The following is a 17,222-nucleotide window of genomic DNA, read 5'->3' as shown; positions in this document are numbered from 1 at the left end:
AATATTATTTGACTTATTTAACAAATTTTATAGTTAACTTAACAATAAATAAAGGGATTGAATCAAACTCCTCTGGTATTGTAGCTAAAGAGTAAATCTCAAATTGAATTTTTTTTTTATTAAAAAATAATAAATGAAGTATTAGGCTATACAAACGCACTAAAGTATAACCGGTCACACACCACAGACTACAAAACTTGATTCAGTTGACACATTTTATTATAAAGAAATTAAAATCTACAATTTGATGTAAATAAATGTGATTTTAAGGTTTGGAAATAATAAGACGAGTTCATTTTTCGTAAATTTAATTCTAAAAATGTGTAGATATCAAACATTCGTTATGCAAAATTGTGTGCATTTATTTTAGTTAACTTCTACACAATGTTTAATCAATAAATTTGACATTTAACTTTTTTTATGAAAAACATTTATTGAGAAAATAAATTACTAGTGAAAATAACAATAGCTTATTCCCTACATGGGAAATTCGCTAAAACGATATTATCTCAGTTAGAATATAATAAAATAAATACTTCCTAAAAAAAACGGTAATTCCACAACTTGCATCTGAAACCTAAAGCAAATAAACCATCACCATTCAAAGAATGTTTCCGAGACGTGTAACACACAAACTAACGTTTAATTGTGTTAACGACCGTGATAATAAACACGTTTCTGGTCCAATAGGAGAGTTAACGAGCATTCAACTTGTGTAGATGAAGTCATACCAATCCTTGGCCTACACTAATGTGGTCCGACACGCACAAATTTCATTTTCAGATACTGCAATGTAATGGTCACTTGGCGTGTGAACAGACTATTCTTTGTGGTCCAGTGTTGCGACAACGACTGTACTGGGCGTCAACTTATTAGTAAGCTAACTTGGATTTACTCTGATTGTCATTCGTGGCTGGAAGAAATAAAACAATTTGTGATCAATATGTAGTGCGTGTAGGCTGAGTAAAGTAATATCTTTGTGAATGTGGGTTTAAGTAAACTAGCTGTTACCCAAGGGCTTCACCCCGTTTAAATTCATAAGTATTAATAAAACTATTGATTGGTAAATACTACCGGAATAAACTATATAATTCGTTAATGTTTGCCATAGTTTTGGATCATTTAAAAACCAAAGTATGTTTGTGTGTGACATATGTGTTCCTTTAAACCTTTGGAATTTTCCTTTGGACCTCACAACACAAACTATGAATCTACACAAGACTTTATTTGCTTATCCTCTGCTACATCGTAAATCAGCAAGACACTACCCTCACGTAAGAAATCAACATTGAATTGGCATCATTACGCTAGCTAAGCAGTCATGACTACCCATATGCTTCAATCTTTGCCATACAACAAGAAGTTTGCATATAGTATAGTGTATTTAAAGTCAAAGTCAATGCTTATAATCAATGCTTAACACGATTAATAATAAAAAAAACTAACCTCACCGACCACGTGGTCCAAGATGGCGGTCTTGGTCTCAAGATGGCGTGAGATAAGCGGCAGATTGCTAGTTTTAATTAATCAAACCGCCGCTGCGCTCGGCGGCGCGGCGGTCGCTACCTCCATAATTTGTGTCAAATTAATCAGCTTGGAGCTTATAATTTACACCTAACACAGTTAAATATAGACACTCAGTTCCAAGCCATGGATAGTTTACGATTTGGTTAATGGCCGAGATACGCTTTGCAAGTGTGTGTGTGTTTGTATCCAATAATCGTGAGGCCGTGTGTATTAATTTGACTGGAGTATGTGTTGGAGGTATTCATTTACAGTCGGTGTTCTTTTTGTTTGATCGCCTATCTTCTCTTTGTTCTCCAGGTGTTGGTTATGACGTACTTGGTCTTTATTTATTGCTGATTGTTTCATCCTTTAATGTTAGTTTTGCTTTGACGTTATAGATGAGGGCGTAATTTATTGTCATTGTAAAGTTTGTCTTTGTGTTTATCGATTTATTTTATTTGTATGCCTTGCGGTTATGGGTTATTGCAATTTTCGGAAGTAGGGGTGGGATTAGAAAACACTTTGTTGAATGGATGGAAGATGAAGTATTGGAATAAAACCATATTTTCTACAAAAAAAGTGTAATTGACTACTCCTCCTTATGTTTTTTTTCGTTTTATGAATTTTGAAGCAATAAAATTAAAGGAAATTATGGCTTTTTTACTTTACAAAATCCATATAATTTTCCTTTGTTGATTTTTGTAATTGCGACTTTCATTGTTAACAAATTATCTAATACCTAATTATCTAAATACGTAAGACAGTTTCATGTTCCAATGAGTACCTATCATTGGAATGACAATTCAAGGGTCATGGGAACCTCGTTTCTAATCACATTTGACCGTAGAAAATCTAATCTATCCAACCGTTCACCGATCCTAATTATCAGCCTATTCTCTTGTTATTAATGTATCGAGGATGACTAGCGGTGGGTCGAAGAATCCCGAACACCTCCGGACACACCCGAGTGAGAACGATCATTTCCGAAAGGGCCCGAAGCTTTAACACACAGAGTAATGACTGTTTCAATGCCGGGGCGGCCACGATCTCGTGAAAGGTTGGCCGTTTTCATTACTGCCAACACGTGCACAGAGTAATAAGCCGAAGTAATGACATAGAGTAATCACATAACTAGGTAATCACAGAGTAAGTAAATACCTTGCATCGCTGCATTGTCTCAATAACTGGGTGCGGTTTTCGTTTCTGCTCGGTTGGACAAAGTAACGCGAACAAGTGAAGTGAAAGGTTTAATGATATGAAGCCAGGACAAATTTATAATTGAAATCAGTGACTCGTATACATGATTTAAATAGGTATAATAGGTCACAAACAGTTGGTTGAATTATTGTTAGAAAGTTTATTAAATCAGCTATTCAAATATATCTCAACCCATTTTAAAATTATGAATTCTCTTAAAATTCATTTTGATCTAAAGTATTGTAGGAATAATTTGAACAACACGGAACATTTTTTTTTAGTAAACAGAAGGAGGATTTAAATTTAAAACAAGCCTTAAAAATGATATTGCAATAATATTATCATAAAAGTTATCACAAATCAGTAGGAAAAATGAATACTAAACCTACTTCTGATGTTATATCTGCTTATATTTTCATCATGAGCCTCAAAGTTATTTGTAGGTGAATTTCATATACGTTAATTAAGAAATGTTAATATTTATAGCTTAAGTAAGGAGTCCTCTGTTTAGTTACAAACAAAATAGTACAAGTTGTAAAACCTAAAATATCACAGAAAAAATTATTTGGTATTTTAATACTCAAGCAAACAGCGCACATTAAAAAGGCCTCAACTCAATAATAAGTCAACTTGCTCTATGAGAAGTCAGTTTAACACTTAAATTTCATAAGGGTAAGCACGTTGCACAATTATACAATCCACTTTCAAATATAGAATAGGAGTCCCACAAGGATCTATTTTAGGCCACGTTTATTTAAAAGAAATAGTTTTATGTTAAATGGCTAATGTGTAATCTCATTGAATACTTTCAATCCACTGTCGTCGGAGCAAAAAAAACACCATAGGACAAGTGTGTTCTGGATTATCTTCCACGACAAAAAATGAATAGTTGGAGTCCCCCTAGGATCTGTATTAGGACCGTTTATTTCAATAAAACTCCAAGTTAAACGGATAATATTTAATCTCATTGAATACTTTCAGCTCACTAGCGTCGGGACAAACCAAACACCCTAGGACAAGTGCGGACTTGATAAGCCTATTATACATCCCTCCCCTTGGGTGCCTTTTGATAGATGCGCCCCTTCCCCCAACATTAGGGGTGAGCACCCGATAAGCCCATACAACACCAATTATTTCGACACATCCAATATAAACTGGTAATAGCCTTTGCCTTTTCCCGGTCAGCATTGAGGGTAAACTAGTTAGTGGGGGTTTGTCTGCAGCTTAAGGGATGTTTTATTTTGGATTTTGGACTGCTTAATGAATTTTGGTTGGTGAACGTTTATTATTTACAAATTTTCGTTGCATTTGTTGAATTTAAAGGAAGTGATTATTTGTATGAGCACGCAATTAATTAAATTTAAGGCAGTAATAATAAATTCATCATTCAAGGCTGTAAAAAACTTGCTACTTTCGAATACTGATGGACTGTCCTTTGCATAGGACAAGAGTACTTTTCTACAAAGCTACTTAAACTAAGTGCCTAATGGTTGAAAAATGTTATGCTTTGAAATTTTATAATCCCTCCAAAACAGTTAAGTTACTTTTAATTAAAAAAATTGTCAGCATCCAGTGAACATACATTGAGAAAAAGGGTATTAAAAACCCTTTTAAAGGATAAGCTTAAACACCACTTAATTTATTGTAGATATGATGGGAATTACCCTCGTTTCTCTAACACTGAAGGCTAGAGAGTAAGGTAGCATCCATGCTAGAACCTTACTCCAAAAAATATTATTAAAAATACATAATCAAATACAGTATACTAGATTACAAGGTAACTCTGTTTTAGCATTTTCTACCATAGCCTACAAAAAGCATAACAAATGCAACCTAACCTAAACCCGACTTGCAACAAATCGTTCCCACGCGAAACCTAACCTCTAAAATGACCCTTGAAATTGCACCGAAGCTAATTAGTCCTATCGATTAAACCGCCCATTCCTTACATCTTTCTCATTAGCCCCGTCCATTTATCAAAGAAGCCAGCCAGGTTAATTTAATCATTCGCGTAACTAGCGCTGGTAGCTGGTAGCGGCCACTTTCTTCACTAATTGGTTACCTAATGGGGGAATTAACTGCGCCGGTAGTTCTCCGCCCAGCCGCTTGGCCAGGCAGCAGCACCGTCGCAACCAGTCATAAACATATCACTTTTAATTAAAACTATTTATCCCTGTGAAATGTGAGGCTTGTTTACGGTGCGTTTTGATTTCTCCATTTGCGACGTCCAAAGTTATGCGCGGTTAAATTTGAAGAGATAACTTCGCTTATGTTTATGGAAGTTTTTAATTGGAGATTTAATTAGAGACTTTTGTGATATTGTGGTCAACCGTGGTCGGTATATCTTAACAGATTATCGCGTTGGGGATTTAATTAAAATGTTTTGACGGGTTCAGTAAAACATTTTAATGGGAATTTTTACACTCTGTTTTCCTTTGGAATAATATTGTCAACTTGTACCTATGTATACTCTTATAAATGGAACTAATATTCAACTACAGTATACATAGCATCTTCAAGATGGTCTGCCAATCTGCAACGAGACTGAAATATCAGCTCACCATGTATCATGTTAAAAGTGTCCCATGCCTTATTTTATGTGTCTAAGTTATGATTAGAACATGTTTAATTAAAGCTAAGAGATACTTCAAGTGGGAACCTGCGACTGCATTTGATGGTACAGAATAATAACACTACATACTTCTTAAGTGAGATAATCGTACATAACCAAACCATAAAATGACAATGATCACGTATTCAACATTTTGTCAATTGCACTGAAAAGAGTTTTGCACACTTACTTAATTTAGCCTACTTTTGCTATAATGTGTTACAAAAAACTCAAATCCATATTGTATCCATGTTATTTTCGTGTTGCATTTTAAAACATTGAGCCTTCTAAAACTGAAAATATGGATTTCTATAAATTTAATTTATAGCTTAACTCTACAATTGTTGGTAGATTTTCATTTCACACATGCCAGACTAAATAATGTTCCAAATTCCCAGTTTGGGACACTGATAATCATTTCGCCATCGCTTCCAAAACAATAAGCCAACTAATAATAATAAATCAACCGATACTAACCTATTGAAATCACGGGGCGGCGTTCAGAACAAAAGTTAATTAGAATTGAAACACTCCTTTATATTGGAGGGGGTTGAATAATAACCGGCTCCGATACATGGTGTGATAGCGTATCATAACAGTATTGATACAGATTGGTTATAGAATTAATCAGGTCTGGTTTGACAAATTGAAGATATCTATCATAATGTGTTGGTAAAGGAATTATTGTAATAGTTCTTCGCATACTCTAGTTGGAACTTATAAAGCCTTTTACGTTTGTAAATTAGGCATAAGTATTTTACTACTGCGTTTACAGTACTCAATTTTCTTTTATTTCTCAAAGCCACGTTTTATATATCACACAAAAGCATGTTGCAAAAATCAGGCAAAATAGATTTTTCTGTAGCTTTTAAATTATGTATTTCTAAAACAACAATATTTGGTGAGCTTACACATGGTATTTACAAATGTATAGGGAGCTAAGTTTAGCTAGTTTTTACAATTACAGAATAATATACATAAATTAATTTATTCATATATTTTAAATATATGGGAGAAGGTGGTTTAAGGTTCGATATTCGAATATTTACTGTATATTCTTGAACAGAAAACTTGCTACCTACCTAGATGAACGGATGTTTGCACATTTTCGAAATAGTGATGGTGATTAGGATGATCTCTCCTGTTCTCATTTTTCAAGTCGACAAAGAATCTTTAAAATACTGTTATTCACACAACAGTTAAATGTCTGTAACGCTATTCCTATAACTGTTAAATTTCAGTGTAAGTGCAATTTTATAAGCTGTACCATAGATTCAAGAGTGGTTCGTAGACATTTTCTTTAAGTACTGCACTTGTACACGTATATCCCTAATACTTGTACATTCTTTAATCCATGGTTGTACTCTTCAGGACCAAACGTAAGCTCCTGGTAAATCGATGACCAGAACAACGTTTCCCGCAATTCAAGCCACCCTAATTTTATTTACAACTGTTACATTTCAGTAACATGTTACAAATGGTGTGGTGAGCTGGGCAGTAACGAGGATTTGTTGTCCAGCAAGCAAGAGACCCAGCTCCAATCCAGAACCAACTTCAACTCCTGGCAGTTGGAGGAGCTGGAACGTGCGTTTCTCGCGAGTCACTACAGTGATGCTATTTACAACTGTTACATATCAGTAACCTGTTACAAATGGTGTGGTGAGCTGGGCAGTAACGAGTATTTGTTGTCCAGCAAGCAAGAGACCCAGCTCCAGTGCAGAACTAACTTCAACTCCTGGCAGTTGGAAGAGCTGGAACGTGCGATTCTCGCGAGTCACTACCTTGATGCTATCACAACTGTTACATTTCAGTAACCTGTTACAGATGGTGAGCTGGGCAGTAACGAGGACTTGTCATCCAGCAAGAGACGACGCTCCAGAACCAACTTCAACTCCTGGCAGTTGGAGGAGCTGGAACGTGCGTTTCTTGCGAGTCACTACCCTGATGTCTTTATGAGGGAGGCTCTAGCGTTACGACTAGACCTGAAGGAGTCAAGAGTTGCGGTAAGTCTGCAAAAATGTTATAATACATACCTATTATTTGGAAAATTTCGTTCCAATCGCTTTACAGTTGCAACTGTTGTACAAATTCATAATTGTGATGAAAAAATATTGTTTACTAATTACTTTATTACTAAAAATATGAGTACTACTTTAACAATGAATATATTGAAATAGGTATTCGGGCAATCAATAATTTGTGTCAATCCGTCGCTTATCTCTTTCAATGAAACTAACGTGACAGCTGTTTGGATAAAATCCTAATCTGGGTGGTTGTAAAAATCTTTTTTCACGAAAGTGAAGAAATGTTTTTAGAGATGATATTATCTAAGTTACACTTTGCTGTATCTTCATTTGTTTACTAGCAATATTCCTCCTATTAGGTGTCTAACCTAAAACTGACCATTTAAAAAATAAACTTTCTAGATTAAATAAACATAAATTTTAATAAATTATCAAAATTTGCTCATCAACTTTTATTGGACAAAATACTGTTGCAAACACTTAGCAATTATAACCAGCTCAAAGGAATGTTTTGAAGTGATACAAGCTAAATAACTTAAAAACTATTAAAATTTAGATTTCGTTTGTTTTACCAACACACGATGACAAACATAAATTATATTCCCAATCCCTACAGCGTACGTATACCATACCGTCTGAAATATATAAAAATAACATCACGCCCGCAGCGCAAGCGATAATTCACCCCGAACACCAAACACCCCAAAACAACCCCAAACACGGCCGTAAAATCCGGTAAAGAGCTGTACAAAACCACAGCTTCACCCCGGATCCAATATTACAGAGCAACAAACCAGAACATGAGGTTTAGGGGAAGGGACGGGGTGGTAAATCTGAACAAAGTGAAACAGAGGGTAGTGGCCCCCTAGAGATGGGGGGAGGGGGTCAAAATGGCCCCCTTGAGACGCTCCATCTGGCTCTTGGTTTATTTAATCATTGCCGTCTTAATCGATACTCAGCTTCCCGCCGGCGGGAAAACAACGGGTTGCCAACTGTGCAAAACTGAATGTGAACAGCGTTATATGGTTGCTGGTGTATAATAAATTTGGTTTGTTACAATCATTTTTATTTATGGAAATTATTTTGGTATAAACATAAACCAATGATTAATCATTTACTTTAGAGGAGATTAGCCATTATTACTTTAGATTACCTGCCCTAGTTGAAACACATTGTAAAAAAAACGTATTTTACTTATTTTCTACATCCTTAACCTTGATAGGATAACTAGATAGGATAACTTACAATTTGGTTGAATTCATTACTTGTAAAGCTAAAAAATACAACTGCATTGTGTTTTTATATCCTAAAAAACGCTGCATTAGCCAACAATTGTATGTTTCAACCTAATCCTCAAGTTTTCAAAATATCAAAAATAAATCAAATTAAATCACCAATTTCTAAGGATTGTTTAACTAGTTCAACGGTCATTTAATCCTTTTCAATGCATACCAATTAACTCCATCAGGCCTACTCAGATAAATAAAATGCAACTACTAACAAAGAAAGGTGTATGGTTGTATAAATACATTAATTTAAAATATTCAGAATTTTCTCTTTTATTTGCACGTTTGAGTTAGAATTTTATTAAATTGTAGCAGTCAGGTCACACGAAAAAACTATTTGGTCTAGGTCTAACTTATTAGTGCGAAGTAAGGATTTTCGTCAAACATGTCATCCATTTTCTAGCTCGCTTAACACAAATTACCAAAGATACAAATCACCAAATTTACAAATTATCGTTGAGTTTTTGCATCTTTGTTGTACACAGCCTTTACTATAACTAAACGTTTGGAATTGGAGATATAGAGAAAGGAGAAAATAAAATGTTGCACAAAAGCGTTCTCTAAATTTTAGACCTTTATACAATATAACATTCATGCTATGATTGTTAAATATCATAAAAATTTGTATCATTATTTCGTTTCGAACGATTGCAACAATCTCCGCCATCGTATATAATTATAAGGCCAGCGAACTTTTAACCTTTCAAACTTCTTGAATCTAACGCATACCAGAGTAAGACATCCACTGCTCTAATGGCAGAAATATCCCTCATCCTTCACCGGGTTAAGTACTCGTGGTAGATTTAACAGCCCATAAAATCAAAACAACCCCCCTCCGGCCCCCTCAAAAGCAGGTGTGCATCCGCGGGCTCAAGCCATAGATCAACCCGACACCTTCAGTACTAATTGATGGGCTTCGCGAGGCAAAAAATTAACTAACGAGAAAAAAGCGGCTCGAGTCTGCGGCTTTGTGGAACGCCGAAATGGCTTTGAGGTAAATAAGGTCGAAGCAATTGTGATTTTATTTGCAAAAAGTATTTTAATGTGGTTGTAAACCGTATGAAGGCACTTCGTTTTTACTTAATGAAGAAATACTTAATGATATTCATTAAAATGCAACATTTTCTCTTGTGATAGAGAATTGTGAATCAACTTATTTTATGAGTTCCAATTAATGTAAAAGAAATTTAATAGGCAAAGAAATTTTACAGATGAAAATAGACAAGTCATACGAATTTAATTTTGAATTACAATTTTGAATTGAAGATATGAATTACAACCATGTTGTGTAATTAAAACCATGTTGTTTAGAAAATGAGAATGTAATGTTGTATCATGCATTTGGAACAATTGAAATAAAGCAAATATTTGGAAAAAATAATAAAATGATACTTTTCCACAGCTGCAACTTTACTTCCACCCCCCATAGTCCTGTTTCTGTTTGTCTATAAATTGCCTAACACTATGAACTAGCGAAATAAATGGATTTAAAACTTCACACACTCTTTCGTTTAGTAAGTATATATCCTTTTAATGTGTATACTTGATATTAAAATCAACTCCACTGTTTCCCTTTGAAAAATGAAAAATTTTACTGTACTTTGTAGAACCATTAGTCTTCAACAACTCATTGAAAATTTAATTATTATTTTTCTAAAAACTTTCATACACGTGTCCATAACCTCCAATAGTAAAACCACAATAGTAGTACCATCGACTATACACAGTCAATGGTAGTACAGTACTCATTTTGCCTTGGAAACCTCAACTACCGGTAGTCAACTTAACAACACAAAAGGTCACTGCAGTAATAAACCCAATTCGTCGGTGTCACAATTATGTAATTCTAGTATTCTAGTCCATCACCTCTTGTCAATGCATAATTAACAGTCACTGAGAATTGAATAAGTAGGTAATCAAAAACGAAGTTAGCAACAAAGGAAATACACCACTTCTGAACCGCTGTATAGCTGTAAGTAACAGCAACAAATAAATTAGCGTCAAAACACCGCTTAATAAATCCACCAGACAGTTTAACTTAACCAGGGAAACTATAAAGACATTACCTTAATGGCCGCCATTATCTACAATCAAGGCGGGTTAAAATCAAGCGATCGGCCGCGAAAGTGAGGTTATGTCTAATAAAGTGATCGATGCGCGGCCTGGCGGGGCGCAAACAAATTATCCCACTTATCGCGCAGTGCTGCCATCTAATCTGGCGGCGCGCGAAAATATCGTACCCATTAACGCAAAAATATCGTATCCATTTGTCGTGTTAAATGTCGGTCGGCGTGACGGCCTGAGGGCGTCATAGATGGGAAGGTATGTGGGTTTTGGTAGGTTAATGTTTGGGTAAAGCTGGTAACTACAGAATGTGCTGGTGCAATGTGCTCAGGGCCGATTTGAAACGGTAACGTACGTAGGCCTAACTTACGTGGGTATTTCGACATGTAAGAGTTCTTAAGAAATATTTGTCCCATGCCCCACCTAACTTTCCATAAATAGTTTTCTGAGTTTAATAGATTATGTAAATAAAAAAGGGTTTCAAAATAAGTTAATTGTCAAAATAGGTTTTTCATCCAAATTTTGGGTAGGGTACGGTACGATTAATTGTGAATGTAAACAAATTTCAAAATTTTACATAACTAATTATCTGTTGTTATATACTGTCTTTTGAAAGATCGATTCTAAGATTCATCAATTATATTGTACAAAACATGGACACTATAAAATGATTGAGATGACAAATCAAACACACTTTCTTAACACTAATACCACAGACAATGTAACACTGTAATATACAAAATATAAAATATACAAAATACAAAATAATATAAAATACTGTAATGGTTTCTTCCATTGTCTGTGTTAATACACCATAGGTTAACATAACAATTTCAATGAATGTTCATATTCCGATGTCCTTTGTGCTTTGATGTACTCTTTATTAGTAGGTGATTTATTTAACTTAATAACCTACGATCACACAGAATTATATTATAATAAAAAAGTTTAGTGCACAACGTAAAACTTAAAACCCAAAATTTAAAGACAACAACATCAAATCAACCATTGTAGAACATCAAAGACATGTAAAAACTAGCTTCAAATATGGATAAGAAAAGTTGTCATAGCATCCAAAGTCAATGTTCAGGCTGGCCGATTTATACTCTAGTCAATTAATTAAACCATAAAAATCAAGTATTCTGTAAAATTGAAAAAAAAACTTCGGTCACATAAACAAACATTTGACAACACACAATGAAAAATCTCAACCCCCCCTAATTTAAAATCCCTAATTTTGCTATCCCTAATTTAAAATCCAAAGACTTTAAAGGAATAATATCTAAAGCCGTATACCTTAAGAAACCCCCTTCCTATAGCAGCAGGCGGTGCCTTTCCCCTCCCATCCTTGCAGCAATGGCGTCCAAGGTGTTTATGATGACATAAATCTGCTCCGATTACTGACTCGAGGTGTTACATATACATGCAGCTCGCTTTATCGCCGATCATAGCGATATGATCAGTTATATATGACGGAGTGTATATGTCGGCGTCTCTATCGCCAACGCGCTGATTGTTTGGTACACCTGTTCAGTTTTTTTGCCCCAGGCTGTCAAGGTTAATTGATGTTTGAAGCGTAGATTAAGTTATACATTAGATGTCAGTAATGTTTGACCCTAGAATTGATCTAGACTTAGGAACTATACTTGAATAGATACAACTTCCGTATCGGCGTGGTGGGGCGATCTGACGTTCGAGTAAGAGGGAGAACTGCCAGGTTGACTACCTGACCAATAAGAGCAAGGAGAGCCTGACGCGGTTTCCATAGCAACAGTCGCTGTTGCCATATCGCACTGCATCTCCACGCCCGCACGCACATGTGCAGTTCCTCCAGTGTTATGACAGTGACTACTTCGAGTACAGTATACTGTCCACGAGAGTTTAGAAGTCCCCTAAGCTAGAAAAAAAACTTTTTGATGTTGGAATAGTCATCACATGTGTATTTCACAGTATATTTTGGGTTTTCAACAGAAATGTCGCTTCCCACCAGAAGTCAGTAAATATATCAAAGAGCGTTCCAAACATAGGGAATCATTTATTTTGGAACAAATGTTTCTGTACTTCTAAGCTGTTCTGTTTACAACACTTCCCTATCAGCAGATGTTCTCTAACTATCAACAGATAACACGAAATTGCAGCACAGCACTCAGTGTAACGCTGCGTGCGTTGTTGTAAGCTGGCGCTGGCGCGCATATTCTGTGTCTGTGAGGATTGAGGAAGTCAGTTCCCGCTCACTGCGACTAATAACAACGCGGCAACATCGCAACGGCAGTCTCCCCACTGCTCACTACTCCTCCACACCTCTCCGATACGGAAGTTGTATCTATTAAACTATAGTAAGCGTGTCGAAAGAATTAGAAGTTATTGAAAGTAAATGAGATCTTTGTAATAGTTATAAATCGCTGTTTACCGTAAATAATGCCTAGGGGATGATATTTTTGCGATTTTCCCCCTGCAATATAAGTAAGTAAAACGTTGAAACAGACATTTAGGAATCTTATCTTGCTGAAAAGATTTTAGGGATCGTGACACTTATTTAATTTGGTCGTAGTATTATGTCCCATTACATTCGTGTGTCAAATGGAGCATTACCTAGTTAAAGTTTGATTTGAACTTACCTTATTTCATAATTTAAGCCTTCTGAGAACAACAGTTTGCGAATCATAGGCTAAAACTCTTCCAATTGATGAAAGTGTAATAAATTCAAATAAATAACTCCTTTTACAAAGGACACAGAACACTGCATACCTGCTGTTAAGTCCTGCAAATTCAAACTTAAGTCTTCAAAAAGCAAAACATTATATTTTATTAAGTCCGTAGATGTAAAAATTGTCAAAAGACAATACTTGGTTTCCTTAAGGGAAATTATGAAATCAAAGTCATCAAAGTCAAGTTCATCAAATCGAAACCCTTTTGAAATATTGGACCGTATTAGGGGATCAACTAACCAGAATTATTCTAATAACTAATAACTACGTAAACTCAAATCAACACGGGATCAAGATATTAATATTTTTTACCTCAATAACTAATTAAGAAGGTCTACTATACAACTCAATCAGTGATTTCTATTCAACTCGAATTTCACCTGAATACTTAACGATACAATAGGGCCTAACGATAAATTGTTCTTAATCATAAATGTTTCAGGTGTGGTTCCAAAATCGACGGGCGAAATGGAGGAAGAAGGAGCACACGAAGAAGGGCCCAGGCAGACCAGCGCATAACGCTCACCCTGTAACGTGTAGCGGGGAACCTATTCCGGCCGAGGAACTGAGAAGAAAGGAGATAGAAAGGCGGCAGAAGAAACTGCTGAAGAGTCTGGAGCGGCAGCAGCGGAAACTGGCTGCCAAGGGAGTCAATGTGGACCTGGAAACGCTCAGGAGAGAATGGGAAGCGCAACAGGCTTCTGGTGAGTAACTGGATACTGGAACTGTTATAAATAACTGTTATTCTAACAACTTATACGTTGCGCAAATACTGTAACTAAAAGTTTATGCAATAGCCAAGGATAGAGTGGTGGCTTCCAAGGAGCAAATCTTTACTGTTTAACAGTCACGGCTCCATCTTGAGATTTCAGTTACTCTTGCAACTGTTTGCAGGAACGGTTAAAGGTTGCGGCATCGTTTTGCGGTGCAACTACTTTTCTGCTCAAATATTCGTGCATATTAAATAAAGGTATTAGTTGTTTAACTTGTGTTAAATAGTAAGGGAATACCTGTGAGCTTTAGAAATCAACAGCAATATATATTTATTTGACGAAAAACCAACAATTAAAAGTATATAGATGTATAACCGCTATAGGCCTACTCATGATTGAAGATCCATTTGATGATATGTAGGTACAATCATTTACTTACACACGCAAACACTTATGATACAATTCACCCAGTTGCAATTTACAAAAATATTTGTAAAGATTTAAAAATAACAAAATACGCTTTCCTACAGTTACCTAACAATGTACATGTTCTCTCAATGATTTGAGAAAGCAAAGTGGCCAATTCGCTCATCAGTGAGACCATGTTAACATTGTCTCACTCTAATTTCTTTGTCTCACTCCAGATTTGCAACGTGAAGGCACGAAATAGTGAGCGCGTAACATGCAGACAACGTCGTATGCGCGCGAAATACGTTGGCAGCACTGGCTATAAATCAGCTGGTCAGCTGTTGTACTGTTGTATTTGTCACTTCACATTAAATGTTATATTAAAAGTTCACTTCTGTGTAAAAATAGGTTATGTTTCTTCACCAATTTATTTGTTTTATGGTAACTGTAGGAAAAGTATAATGTGCAACTCGAGTTCAAAGTACAATTGCCTCACTCGAGAAACCATTCCTCACTCGCCTACGGCTCGTGAGTAAGGATTTCTCTCGAGTGAGTCAATTGCTCACTTTTCTCACTAGTTGCACAAATAACTATTTCCAAACTTATCACATTTTAGCACATCACCTGAATAGTAATATTTTAACACTTTATGTCTTATACACCCAAACAACATATAAAACAAAACATTTTTTTACGATTGACCCCATATTCAAAATTGTTTCCGCTGTTGAACTATTTGGTAATTTGTATACTTGTTGTTTTCCCTATTGACAAATAATTTTCTGTGGCATCGTTTTAACCAAAGTCTCGCTTGTTTCTAGGCAAGGGCAAGGACCTCCATAGCCCCAGGGTGGATGGGAGTCACCTAGATTCTTCCTCCTGTTGCAGTAACTCCAGTACCACCCGCGACATCGAGATTGACGTCGTGGGCGACGAGGAGGAGTTCAGGTTTGTACAATTGTCAATTATATATAGTTAAGCAAATATTTTATGGTTAGGTTATATATCATATATCAGTAATGTGGATTGGGTGGTCTTGCAACATTAGGATAAGGATATATACTCTTAGCAATATGGGGGTGCCCCTGAACATATGTATTTTACCTGGCATTTAGTGGCACCCCCATATATCTTAGGGTACCATATTAGCAATGGACCTTATAACTTTCATTTCAGTTTTTTGGGTTTTACTAAAGTCATTTTTAAAACTAGTGAGATACTGGGTAATGGAAGGGCGGCGATTTTTGTGGACTGATGGTTTTTGTCATTTATTCCTTTAACAACACAAACCGTCATTAAACCAGTACTATTGCGTTTCTAACCTCAAAATCTGCTTAACATTGACATGTTAGCATTATCAAAATTAGATATTTTAAAACGCTGCAGTGCCGATTCACATTTTAAAACGTGTGAATGCAATTTACCAAAAAAGGACAAAACGTATGCTGTTGTGTGCATATTGATTGTGCGTATGCCAAGGTTGTATTATTAACATCTGATGACCATTAAATTATTTTCCAATAATAATTTTCTAAAAAAGTTATCCTCTGGATCAAGGTTATACAATAAAAGGTTGTATTACCTGTAATACTGTAGATACTCTAGGGTAAGGACGAGGGTTTCTAAAACTTCGTATCCGACTTGAAAAGGGATCTTTAGGATCTATCCTTAGTCGTTTGAAAACAAGATCATCTGAAACAGTTTCTTTTTTAATTAACCTATTCTATTCAATCCGGTCATAAAATGGGATAAAATAAAATATTACACACACTTACAGATTTAAAATTTAATCTTCACTTCTTCTTGCAGGGGTCCCACGTTAGATCTTAGCTCTACCGCCGTCGATAAGGCTAGAAGACTCAACCCCTTCAGCATAGAAAGTCTTCTGAGCCTAGGAGCGGGGTTTCAGCCTCCACAACTCCAAAGTCCAACGCACCATCAGCTTCCATCCCCTACGCAACTATCAATGTCACCACTACCGGGGCACCACCAGCAACATCCAGTGCCGACGTCGGGGCCGCCATTACAGTTGTGAAAGTGGAACGAGACTTCGCGGTTCCAGTGATATTGGAACTTTGGACTTCCTAGAGAAGCTTGTGAAAAGTGAACATAAACATGTTTCTGGTGGAAATGTAAAATAATTTTGATGAGGAACTCTAAGCGTGACGTAAAAACGATTTATAGTCCAGAGCACTCATTTACCCTCAATTTTTAGTGAGAAGAAATTTGTTTCAACTTATTTATTGTTTGCCATTTAATTCGACACCAAGTTTAAGTTATGTTTTAGTAGTTTTTTAGTTCCTTCAGTCTAAACTTTTTTACGAGTCAAAAAGTAATTAAAATTATAGATTTTTGAAAATAGGGGTTGAATTACGTTTGGGTCTCCTATTTTATAAATCAGTATTAACTGTTTGAACTAACTTATTGATTCATAAATCAATAAAACATAAATTAATTTTTTATCCTAAAATTCCAACGAATACATGATTCACTCAAGTCTGTTGAAGAATGTTGATTGTGGCTTTAAAGTTAAACTGTAAAACGTTAGCTACGAGATTTTCCATTAATATAGTAGTTTCGTGCAAACATAAAAAATGGAAATTCAGCACCAAACATAAAAGCTTCCTAAAATCATGTTAAAATGTAAAATTTGTATTTTTAACTTTCCTCGCCATCATTAATGTTCTCCAATGAGAATACTATTG

At 35.6% G+C, this 17,222-nt stretch overlaps 1 protein-coding gene across 1 annotated transcript in view; it reads left to right on the top strand.

The window, feature by feature from the left end:
• LOC129004998 (homeobox protein unc-4 homolog) overlaps positions 1 to 16,903 on the top strand; it is a 60,814-nt gene extending 43,911 nt beyond the window's left edge. The window contains exons 2-5 of the mRNA XM_054433740.1: positions 7,139 to 7,317; positions 13,839 to 14,100; positions 15,339 to 15,465; positions 16,327 to 16,903. Of these exons, the coding sequence (XP_054289715.1) occupies positions 7,139 to 7,317; positions 13,839 to 14,100; positions 15,339 to 15,465; positions 16,327 to 16,552 (794 nt within the window). The 3' untranslated portion in view covers positions 16,553 to 16,903. The remainder of the gene's footprint in view (positions 1 to 7,138; positions 7,318 to 13,838; positions 14,101 to 15,338; positions 15,466 to 16,326) is intronic.
• The last annotated feature ends 319 nt before the right edge of the window (positions 16,904 to 17,222 follow it).

The sequence above is a fragment of the Macrosteles quadrilineatus genome, unplaced genomic scaffold (assembly GCF_028750875.1).
Source record: "Macrosteles quadrilineatus isolate MER2022 unplaced genomic scaffold, UCM_ALF_1.0 Scaffold_14__1_contigs__length_3811126, whole genome shotgun sequence".
NCBI classification, from domain to species: domain Eukaryota; kingdom Metazoa; phylum Arthropoda; class Insecta; order Hemiptera; family Cicadellidae; genus Macrosteles; species Macrosteles quadrilineatus.
Note: the sequence above shows the minus strand (reverse complement) of the source record. Positions and strands in the feature narration are given on the sequence as shown.